General features: G+C 44.5%; 1 protein-coding gene across 10 annotated transcripts in view; it reads right to left on the bottom strand.

Annotated features, from left to right (window-relative positions):
• SPECC1L (sperm antigen with calponin homology and coiled-coil domains 1 like) overlaps positions 1-12,035 on the bottom strand; it is a 125,335-nt gene that overhangs the window by 47,802 nt on the left and 65,498 nt on the right. For all 10 annotated transcript variants that reach the window (XM_029216716.1, XM_029216745.1, XM_029216790.1 and 7 more), the window contains 2 exons: positions 11,570-11,661; positions 6,900-6,990 (listed from right to left, as the gene is read on the bottom strand). In XM_029216716.1, the coding sequence (XP_029072549.1) occupies positions 6,900-6,990; positions 11,570-11,661 (183 nt within the window). The remainder of the gene's footprint in view (positions 1-6,899; positions 6,991-11,569; positions 11,662-12,035) is intronic.

The following is a 12,035-nucleotide window of genomic DNA, read 5'->3' on the forward strand; positions in this document are numbered from 1 at the left end:
TCCACATCAAAAAATCTTTTATAAATAAATAAATAAATAAAAATAAAAATAGGAACCTAAGGATTTCCCTGGCGGTCCAGTGGTTAGGACTCTGAGCTTCCACCACAAGGTGCACGGGTTCGATCCCCGGTCGGGGAACTAAGATCCTGCAAGCTGCGTGCTGTGGCCAAAAAAAATACAATAAAATACAAAATTAAAAAAAAAAACGACTCTTAAAAAAAATTAAAATAGGAGCCTAAATACCCAACTTCTGCTCATTGAGGAGTAGTTCCAAACACACTAATGTTCCTGCTGAAAATAACTGTTACATCTTGAAAACATACAAACATCAACTACTTAAAAGCACTGAAGAGAAACTAAAAGCAGGCAGAAAATGAAAGAAATCTGCATTTGGAAGGAACTGGCACTGGGTGAGTTTCCTAGTTTTATGACTATAGGTGTGAGTGTAGGCCCCACCTGAGGCCATACAGGGCAGCTGAAATTTGGTAGAAAACCCAGGGTCTTATCATTGCCTCGAAGAAGCAGAGGAGATATCTCAGGACAACCAAAGCTGCTGGAAAGCAAGGGGGTTGGGGAAATACCAGAAAGGAAAGAATCACAAATTTTGTATATAAACTCTGCTCGTATCCCACTGACCTCTGAAATCCACAAGCACTCAGATTCCAAGGAGTTGAATTAAGGAAAAATAGCTGAACAGTTATTTCAACTGAAGGAAAGAGGTTAGAGTTTGAGGTGAACCAAGTTAACTGCTTGTTAACAAAAACCAATTTTCTGCAGAGGAACAAGACAGAATTCAGAATCTCTACAATGTGTGATTCACACTGCCCAGAATACAATCCAAAATTACTAGACATACAAAGAAAAAGAAAAAGTGACTCATACTCAAAAAAGAAATGGAAACCCACCCAAAGATGACTTATATGTTGGAATTAGCAGAAAAGCATTTAAAGCAGCTACTGCAAATATGTCCAACATTATAAAGGAAAATATGTTCTCAACAAATGAATAGGAAATCTCAGCTGAAACTGCTGAGACAGTATGAGACATGCCCTTCCTGAGATGCAATGCAAAAGACAACCTAAAGCTGAAATTAGGGCAGACACAGAAAAATCCTCTGGAGCACCCGCCCCACTCTAAACGCAAAGTATCACCAGAGCAACTGGAAACCTGCTGTGCACTGAGGACATCACAGCAACAACAAAACTCAAACCCAGCCCAGCTCCTGAGCAGATTAACTCAAACTCCGACATTAAACACCTAGAAGGAAAGAGGTGCCCATGTCAAGGCATAAAACTGCTGTCCTACACAAGATTCCCAGCTTTCAACAATTATAAAATATACAAAAAGCAAGAAAAAACAATACATCCAGCTCACTGCATCAAGACAGCAAGTAATCAATAAACCAGACTTGGACATGGCACAGATGCTGCAACTATCTGACAGGTCATCTAAAATAACTATGATTAATTATGTTAAAGCCAACATGCAACAGTTACAATTTCCTATTTGATTTTCACTTATAGTTGCCACCTCTCTGCTGAAATTAGACAAATAAAACTGTGAGAACCACATCTCTGGTTCTCAACTGGGGCAGTTTTGCCAACGTACCAAGGTCTTGAGGCATTTTTGGTTGTCACAACTAGGGGAGTGGGGTGCTACTAGGGCCTTACCAGCTAGTGGGTAGAGGCCAGGGATGCTGCCAAACACCCTCCAATGCAGCAAACAGAGAATGAATTTTATGCATATACTTAAAAAAAAAATCAACCGGAATTGTGGGTGGGGGGAATGAAATGCAAACTGTGATAAAACTAATCTAACTGTATTACAAAAGCATGACCTAACCACAACGAGAGAGAGGTGAAAAAAGGAGCTGACCTAAGTAACTGTGAGAAGAATGTTGTTTCGAGTGGAGACTCTCAGGCTAAACACAAAAAGGACTGTACACAAACACTGCACTCTGGTACATTTGCTTCTCACAGGGTACGGTTTAGCAATTTTGAAACTACTGTACATGTATAAACTCATGATTTTTGATAGAGAAATAATCATCACGTGTGTACGTATGGGTTGGTGCACATACATACAATCTTCCTGGCTCTGTCCAGAGAGGAGCTGGAGGAGGTGAAGCCTCAGTAGTAATGGGTACGCCTCGCACCCAGATCTCGTTTTCTAAATACTACTGATTCCACAGCTAGTGCAGGGGAAAAAACAAGCCTGGATCATCTGTGGTGCCCCAAAGTAAGAAAGTGCTTTGGCACTTTGGTGGGGTGGGGGATGAAAAGAGCTCCCAATGATCAACGTTGGAATAACATGAGCAGCGAAATAAATAATAGTAATAGACTAACCCAAAGAATAAAATAAATATCCATGAGTCCATACTAATACAAATAAGGGCTATAAATATAACAATAAGTATAATAATATAACACAAATGATTCCTTACAGGAAGAATGAGGAAATAGAAGATCACCGCTACAGCACAGTACTAACTGCTGCAGGCAAAATGCACAAACAGATGCTAAAATCAGTGAGAGGAAGTTTAAGCAGGAATAGGATATTTATTATTCACTAGCAGACAACCGCTTCAACCAAGTGATCCAGGTCACGTCACCAGTAACAGGACACATCAACATCACGTGCCCCTGACGTGATGCACGTAGACAGGCACATCACCTTGTGCTGCCCTTCCCAGCAGTACGTAACCTCAGCCTAAGCAGGAGAAAACATCAGACAAGCCCACCTTGAGAGACATTCTAAAAAATAACTGACCAGTACTCTTTAAAGTGTCAAGGTTCTAAAAGACAGGGAGAGGGAAAAGCTGCTGCAGAACGGTGGAGACTCAAGGAGGTAAGACAACTCAGTGCAAACTGGGGTCCTGCGTTTGATCCTGGAACAGAAAAGGGACAGCAGTGGAACAGTCGGTGAGATTCAGAGACTGCACTTCAGTTAATAACATTTCCACGATATTGCTTTCCTACTTTTTTTTTTTTTTTTGGCTGTACACGGGCGTCTCACTGTTGTGGCCTCTCCCGTTGCGGAGCACAGGCTCCAGACACACAGGCTCAGCGGCCATGGCTCACGGGCCTAGCCGCTCCGTGGCATGTGGGATCTTCCCGGACCGGGGCACGAACCCATGTCCCCTGCATCGGCAGGCGGACTCTCAACCACTGCGCCACCAGGGAAGCCCTTGCTTTCCTACTTTTGATAACTGTTCTATGGTTATGTAGTTTGTCCACATAAGGGAAGCTGGGTGAAGGATTTTTTTTTTTTTTTTTTTTTTTTGGCCTTGTGGGATCTTAGTTCCCTGACCAGGGATCGAACCTGTGCCCCCTGCAACGGAAGTGTGGAGTCTTAACCACTGGACCGCCAGGGAAGTCCGTGCGTGAAGGATTTAAGAGAAGTCCAATACTTCTATAACTCTTCTGCAAGTCTAAACTTATCTCAAAACAAAGAGTTGAGAGACAGACAGAACACCTTAAACAAATAGTGCAATGCATGCTTATTGCAACAAGATACTGACTGCAACTTACCTTGAAACACATTTTAAAAAGATGAACTGAAGGAAAGATAGAAGGATGGATAAATATGTGATAAAGCGAACATAGCAAAGTGCCATAGAATCGAGGTAGTGAGATGCGGATACGTGACTTCTTTCCACTTTTCTGTATGCTTGAAATTTTACATAATAATATGGAGAAAATATGGGAGCCTAGATGGTTTGGTTTATCAAGACAAATACTAAGAACTACAGGGAAGGAAAGACCTTTGGAAGTGAACAGATACCCATTAGGCTGTAAATACAGGAGGGTAGCATTTCTATCTGAATTTCTCCTCGAAATTTCCCAGCTAGGGCTGGATCTAGGACTGGGCCAGAATCTGACTTAGATCTACCCTTTGGAGAATGCAAATTGCTGTGAAACTTTTAAATAAAAGGTTCTTTTTATTTTAATTTAAAACAAAGATTTGGCTTTCTAGTAAAACCTCCTAACTTTGTATCACATTCATTACATGTACCTTCACCATAAATAAATTTTTTCAAAATAACGAATTTTTAAAAAGGTTTACATCTCTCTCCTCAACACAGTTTAGACAGATGATCACAGCAAGAATCCCTTTACAGAGCATGACCATCCTTGGACTAATCAGCCCTCTCGGATCCTTGTGCATCTGAGCTGATGGGACCAGCACCACACTCAGGTCCCACTGACGCTGGGCAACCCCAGGCTCCCCAGCCATCTGCATCGCCCAGCCGAGGTCTCTGCTTGCACTGGGCCTTCGAAGATCACTGTGCAAGGGGACAGTGGGGGCAGTGAAAACCCTCCCAACTGCCTGTATCCACGTGCCTGCTTAGGCTACAAACACCAACTCATATCTTATCTACAAATATTCACCTGTCATGACCCAGACCACAGAATTCAACTGCCGACAATACCAACAAAAGAGCATTTGATTCGTCCATTTATAATAAGATCTCTGGTCTAAAACATTTTCCTGCAACTGACATACAAGCACGATGAAAAACAGAAAAAAAACCACACCTTTTATAAAATACTTAACTGGAAAAACCAACAAATTATCCAATTTAAGTAGAGTAGAACAAGAGGCAGCACTTTTCAAGTTTTCAGGAATGAAGCCATTGAAATTTTCAACCTGAAAATCACAGGCTGTGTTGTGTGACTTCGGCCAGGACAGAAGAGACAATCAGGGGAGAAAAGCACCTCCAGCAGAGCTCAGAACTACTCTCTTAACTGGCATGGAGAACCACGGTGGTTTTTTATGACCTAGAAACATTTGGTTGTTCTTAGTTTTGTAAGTGGTTTCTTTCCCTAGTGACTGTTTAAGATAAAAGGTTACACTATCAACAAGTTCTCAGATACAAATTCACCCAAGTGTATTTCCCTCTCTCTTGTATTTGCAGTTTCAACTAAGCCCAGTTAAGGCACCAGAACAGACAGAAGTGGAGAATGTGGCCGGCACTTGCAGGCAGACTGCACACACAATGTGCCCAATGGTGTTATCATATGACCATTACCAATAATAAAAAGAAGAGAGCCAAAAAGAGGTTTAATTCGGCAGAGCCTCAGAGACACCTAACACATTTTGTCTGCGTCTTCAATAACCTTGGCCCGCAGACCTTCCACACCCACCTTCCACCTATAAAGCCAGGCTAAGAGCAAAACTAAATGGTAATCTCTGCCCAGTTTCCCAAACTTGTCCCTTCCTAAGAATCACTTGGGGTGCTTGTGAAAATGAAGTTTCCAAGCTCCCTTCCTGGAGAGTCCATGTCAGCAGATCTGAGACGAGGCCCCGGATTCCACATTTTACCAAGTGACTCAGGTAAATCTTATCAACAGGTAAGTTTGAGAAACACCACTGGTGCTGGCAAGGTTTCCCCAGTAAACCTTGTGCTGCTGTGGGCCAATCAAGATGAGTGGGGAAGGTAGCCTTGAAAGGGGAGAAGCCCCCTTCGGACGTAGTAACAGAGTGAGTACAGACAGGAGAGAGAGGCCCTGGGCACAGCACCCCTCACAGGCCAGGCAGGAGGACTGAGCACAGGAGACGGAGGAGGAGATGCAGAGTGGGCGTGAAGGACACCAGAAAGAACATCCAGGGGTGGGTGGGCTCAACACGGCCAGATGCTGCCCACAACCACTGACACCGTGGACCACAGCAGCTCGGGTGGACAGGAGAGGGTACAAAGCTGACCACAGGGGTAAGAGAGCCTTGGGAGAGGGAGCCAAGGCCCTGAGCTAGATGTTCACGATGACCCCGACTTACACAAGGAAACAGCATCCAAGAGGTCAGCAGCAGGACCCGTGACCACACACACAATCCCTGGATCCATCTGGGGGCCAGGGTGGGAACTTGGCACAGATGTAAAGGGAGACTTTAAACCATCCACACTTGTTCCCTTAGCAGGAGGACCTTCCGAGGGGAGAAAAGAGCTCAGGCCACAGCTAACACAGGAACCAGAAGCTGAAGCCGGGATGGAAGGCAAGTCTGCAGGGGAAGTGGCAACAGCACTGTCCTGGGCTCCACCGTCCCCCTTGTACGCAAACTGCCCACTGAACCCCATGCCTGGCAGCCCCCCGGAGCCCACAGAGCCAGTCCTCTCTCCCCTACACCCAACCAAACTGCACAGTTTCAGCCCCAGAGCCTGACTCCCACACCAGGAGCACAGGAGGGGCCCAGCCTGCCCAGCCAGGAGGGGCCTGGGCTCCGGAAGGTGTCACACCTGCCGGGCGTCTCCACACCCACCCCAACCAAGTGTGCCTTTCCCAGCACCTGGTCCAATGCCCAAAACCGTTTTTCCAAACCACTTACTTCAGCACCACACGTAGGGAGGCAGTGGGGGAGAAGGACCCCTGACCTCAAAAGGCAGAAGCCTTGGGCTCGGGTGCTGGGGCCGCCATAAAGAGCCGCGTGGAAATGGCACTCGCTGAACCCCAGCTATCAGAGGCTTTTCTTTCACAAGTGATGCAGAGCACAAAGACCAAAGAAATGGGCTCTGGAGCCAGGCTGTCCGGGTCTACTGTTCCTTAACTTAAATGTCAACCTGTGTTTATGAGTTATTTAACTGTTTGAAGCCTCATTTTTCGCATCTATAAAATGGGGTAACTATACACGCCCCACGAAGAACTGTAAAAACAGGGCCTGGCAACAGTGTGGACTCCCTGTCACGCTCGTGACACTATGAAGTCATCTTCCAAGATGCATCTACTAACAAACAGTCTCCTCATCTGTAATTAAGACATGTTATTAGTAAACCTGTGATAAAGATGTATATCAGACTGGTAGAAATAATGTCAAGAATAAAAGAAAAACAAGTTAGTTAGCCCCAAAAGTCAGATGAACAAAAAAATTAACAACAAAAGTGAAATACTGCACACGAGATGTACCTTGAACAGGAATTTCCCCGTAGTTTGGTCTCTTATCTGACAGGGCTGTCAGGGGTTTAGATGTAGAGATTGGTCCACTTATGGAATGTCTCTGAAATCATAAGACAAACAGTGTCCATATTAGGTTAAATCAGAGCTGGGTTTCACAGAGTAAATGTTGCAGAGAGTAAATATTTAGTTACGAATTTGCATAATTCCTTCCACACTATTACAGTAAGACTGAAAAAAACACACACACTCCCAGAGGCATATAATGTGACCAGTATACTATTTTAAAATGAACACAGAAAGATCCCACATGCCCCTCACTCGCCAATCAGCAAAATCCGGATATGCTCCTTTAGTACTTGGATTGGCCATTCATGCCCCAGTACCAAATGGATCTCACTCTGTCACCTCCTCACTAAGTTTCTAACACTGCTGCCGGGCACAACCTGGCACCTTAACTCAGCACCAGCTTGGTCACCGGCCTCCTCCCCTCCGGTCTCATACGTACACGTACCTACCGAATACTTGAACCCTCTCGGCTCTCCTGAGCCACCTCCCGCCACCTCTGTGTGATGCCCCAACACCACCAACTACTCACTCCCGCCCACAAGGACACGCTGTTCACCAGCTCTGGGCTTGTTCTCATGCTTCTTTCCTCAGCTCTCCCAGCCCTTTTTTATCCAGCTGAATTCTGACTACTCATTCCATAGTCCCAGCAGCAATGTGTGAGAGGGCCAGCCTCCCCACACCCTCACCAACACTTGATACTGGCAGTCTTCATTTTAGCCATCCCGAAGGTGCGTACTGAGATATCATAATGGATTTAACTTGCGCTTTCCTGATAACTACGATGTTGAGCAACTTCTCATGTGTTTACTGGCCATTTGTGTATCTTCTCTTGGGAAGGGACTTTTCAACTCTTATGTCCGTTATTTATTGGGTTGTCTTGAACCAAGAGGACAAACAAGTCTTCTCTGAATACAAGATTTTGACAGATAAATAAACTGCAAATATATTCTCCCCAGTCTTGTCTGTCATGTTCTTAATATCTTTCAGAGAAGTTTTAAATTTTGATGCCCAAGCTATTAATTTTCTTTTATAGTTCATTTTTTTGTGTGTCCTAAGTAAATTTTTGCCTTGTCGAAGGTCACGAAGACTTTCTCTAATGTTTTCATGTAGAAGTTCTGTAGTTTTAGCTTTTACATTTAAGTCTATAGTCAATTTCAATTTTTATGAATGCCATGAGGTAAAGGTATTTTTTTTTCTTTTTTTTTTCCATATGGATATCTAGTTGTTCTGGAATCCTGCTGAAAAGATTATCCCTCTCCCACTGAATTACCCTGGCACCTTTGTTGAAAATCAGCTGACCTATTTCTGGATTCTCTATCTATTCTACTGATCTAAACTTATGTCAGAACCACACTGTCTTGATTACTCTAAGTGCTAACATCAAGTAGTGGAAGTCCTCCAAATTTGTTCCTTCCCCCCCCCCCAGATGCTTTGGACATTCAGGGTCTTTTAAATTTCCACATAAATTTTAAATTATACTATCAATTTCTACAAAACAGCGTGCTGGGATTCTAAGTTGGATGAGTTGAATCTACAGCTCGATGTGAGGGAGAATTGCAAGATCCTAACAAGACTGAGTCTTCCAACGCATGAACATGATGTATCTTCCCATTTATTACGCCTTTAACTTCTCTCAGCATTATTTTATAGTTTTCACTACAAGGTCTTGCACAATATTTTATTCAATGTATCACTAAGTATTTCAATTTCCAATTGTTCACTGGAGTGACTGAATCTAGGAGATAGCAAGAGGAGTCCTCAGACAGAAGTGAGTTTTCTCACCACCTTATCTTGTAAGGGACAGCTCATCACTTTTGCCACATTCTGTTCATGAGAAGCAAGTCACGAAGCCCAGCCAACCCTCAGAAGGAGCAGATGACACAAGAGCACAGCAGCAGGAGGCATGGATCACTGGTAAGCAGTTCAGAGACTGCCTATCCCGTTACTAATGGATCTCCCTGGACCTTCTGAGGTTGTTTTTAAGGTCATTTAGGGCAGATCTAGAATAGTGTTTACTCTAGGGCTATTTAGTTCCACTTCACAGAGTGGTCACTGAGGTCTCTAATGAATGCTCCAAGTATTCAAAGAAGTTTTTCCACGGTGGCCAGTAGGAACTCAAATGATCCCTGCTCTGTGTAAACTATGGGAAGCATCTGTCTGCCAGATTCCTGGTAACTGATCTTTCCTGCAAAATCGCTCTTGCTCAGCCTTGAGGGGTTCAACCCATGTCTACACATGTGCAGACTGGCACTCAGCAAGGACTCAAAGGGAGGCCTATGCAGAGCTCTAGACCTTTTCTGCGTGGCTCTCTCCTCCCAGGCACCCTGCCCCCAAATCCCAGCCCTTGTTCTCCCTGTACATTGATCTGTGTCTCCTCGGATCCAGCTGGCATTCCCTTCCCTGCTCCATGTGGGTTCATCCTCCCTGCTCACCATCTGGAAAAGCGTGGGCCACAGTAAGGCTCAGCTTTCTTAACTTTTCTCCAAAGATTTCAGTCCTGCACCACCTGTCCTACCACGTATGAATGTAACTGCTTCCTACATTCTGTCCAGCCTTATAGCTGTCTGTGGTGGCAGAATAATCCAGCCCTTGACTCCCTCACAGCCAGAAGTGGAATTCCCACTCAGGGAGTTTTGAAAAACTAACAATCCTAATCTTAGGCCCCATTCCCCAGGGATTCTTGTTCACTGGGATGAAGCCTGGGAATCTACGTGTTTAAAAATTCCACATGACTTTTGCGCACAATTAGGTTTGAGAAGCACTGTGCTAACTAATCAAGTACTAAAAAGCTACTGAATGTGGCTTATAATTACTAGTTTTTTTTCCAAGTTAGAGAGGTGACATTTTTTACCTCTTATCTTTACAAAAGTTTACAGAGTGACGCCATGAACATTAAATTTCAACTGACAAACACTATTTAGAGAAACTTCACCTTATATCTTGCACCTTCATCTGCTTTCATTTATATCTTCAACTTTTTTTTAAATGTTATTTTTGATTCTGTTTTTCTTTCTTTTATTAAATATTTATTTATTTATTTGGTTGTGCCGGGTCTTAGTTGCGGCAGGCAGGCTCCTTAGTTGCAACATGCATGTGGTATCTAGTTCCCTGACCAGGGATTGAACCCGGGCCCCCTGCACTGGGAGCGTGGAGCCTTATCCACTGCACCACCGGGGAAGTCCCTATTTTTTTAAAATTAATTAATTAATTAATTAATTAGGCTGCGTTGGGTCTTCATTGCTGTGTGTGGGCTTTCTCTAGCTGCGTCGAGCAAGGGCTACTCTTCGTTGTGGTGCATGGGCTTCTCACTGTGGTGGCTTCTCTTGTTGAGGAGTATGGGCTTTAGGTAAGTGGGCTTCAGTACTTGTGGCACATGGGCTCAGTAGTTGTGGCTCACGCGCTTAGGTGCTCCACGGCATGTAGGATCTTCCCAGACCAGGCATCGAAGCTGTGTCCCCTGCATTGGCAGGCGGATTCTAACCACTGCGCCAGCAGGGAAGTCCCTCTTCATGTCTTTAGAAAGTTTGATTAATCGAGTACATAAAAAGCTCATTATAGACAGAATATGGAATTCCCTTTGCCTTCCTTTCAAATTAAGAGTATAACATCTTCTACATAAACGTAAATGCAAAGCCACAACTTGCAACATTACAAATGCAGAGGGAGAGCACTTCTACCCTAAACTTTACAAAGGAAAAGGTTAAAAAGTTCACTCACAAAATACACAGCCAGTAGTTAACACCTACAAAAGTCTCTGCTCAGACAAAATGTTCTCAAACCCAATCTTTTAGGGGAGAGGTGCAGCCAAGGCTACCCTAGATCACAGGGGACTGGGTTTTAGGCTACTCTCACCTACGTGGAGAAACTCCACCTCAGCTACTGTCCCCAAAGTGGCTCACAGCAAGGGCATAGTGAGAGGGCCTCCTGAGCTCGACAGTCACGCCACCTGCCCTGCTTCTGGTCTGCACTCCCACAGTGGCAAGAAGGGCACCTGAGACACTTGTTCATGCAGCTGGGAATCCGCAGACGTGGAAGCGCAGACACGGAGGGCTGACCATACATTATAAGTGGATTTCTACCTATGCAGAGGGTCAGTGCCCCTAACCCCCCGTTGTTCGAGGGTTGACTGTATATTCTACTTAGAAAGTTATCTTAGTGTAGGGGTTAAAAACATCGTGTCTGAAGTCATGCCACCCAGGCTCAAATCCCAGCTCGAACGCTTCATTGTATGACCCTCAGCAAGCTGCTTAGCCATTCTGGGCCTCAGTTTCCAGATATGAAAACTAGGGATAAGAATAATACCTAATAGCCAATAGAGGTGTCATGAGGATTAAATGAGTTAACATTATAAAGCATTGGAAACAGTGTAGAACATATAATAAGTGTTCAGTAGTTGTTAGCTATCACTATTATTAGAGGATTTCAGAAGAATAACATACTTGACATTAACATAATTTATCTTAGGGAATTTCACAGCAACCTAGGAAAACAATCGCAACTGTATCCCTCAAGAGGCAGCCATTTGCCCCCCATGCCATAGTGTAGGTGACTTTGAAAAGGACAAGCTTTCAGAAGCTGGGACCCCCAGAGCCTCCATGGTCACAGGCACTTACCTGCATGGGGGAGACGGCTGCCGCAGGGGGTGTTTTCATGGGACTTGGACTCAGAGGCGTTCGAGGAATTGCAGCTGTAGCAGGGCTGGGGACTAGAAAAACAACACACACACAAGTAAATAATGAACACAACAAGGTGCAGTGCAAGCTTTCATAACTGCTCTCTCCTTAAGGGTTCACCCCATGAACCAGCGCTCGCGGCTCCCCTGGAAACGGGAGACACCTCACCTCCTCAACACTCACGGCTGCTCCGTGCAGCCGTCCTGCCGTCAGGTGGACTGTCTGTTCCTGAGACTACTTGTGTTTATTTCCAACCCTGACTATGCCAGTCATTTCACTTTTGTTATTTAATTACACGGTTAAGTGCTCCATAAACCAAGGAAATCAAAGTACAAAAGCTCCAGGATGAGTGTTTCTGCAACTGCATCAGATGAGAAGCCTGGCGTGCAGTTCGCGGCATATTAAA

Source organism: Monodon monoceros, unplaced genomic scaffold (assembly GCF_005190385.1).
Source record: "Monodon monoceros isolate NGI ecotype Baffin Bay Population unplaced genomic scaffold, NGI_Narwhal_1 Super_Scaffold_1, whole genome shotgun sequence".
In the NCBI taxonomy this organism is placed as follows: domain Eukaryota; kingdom Metazoa; phylum Chordata; class Mammalia; order Artiodactyla; family Monodontidae; genus Monodon; species Monodon monoceros.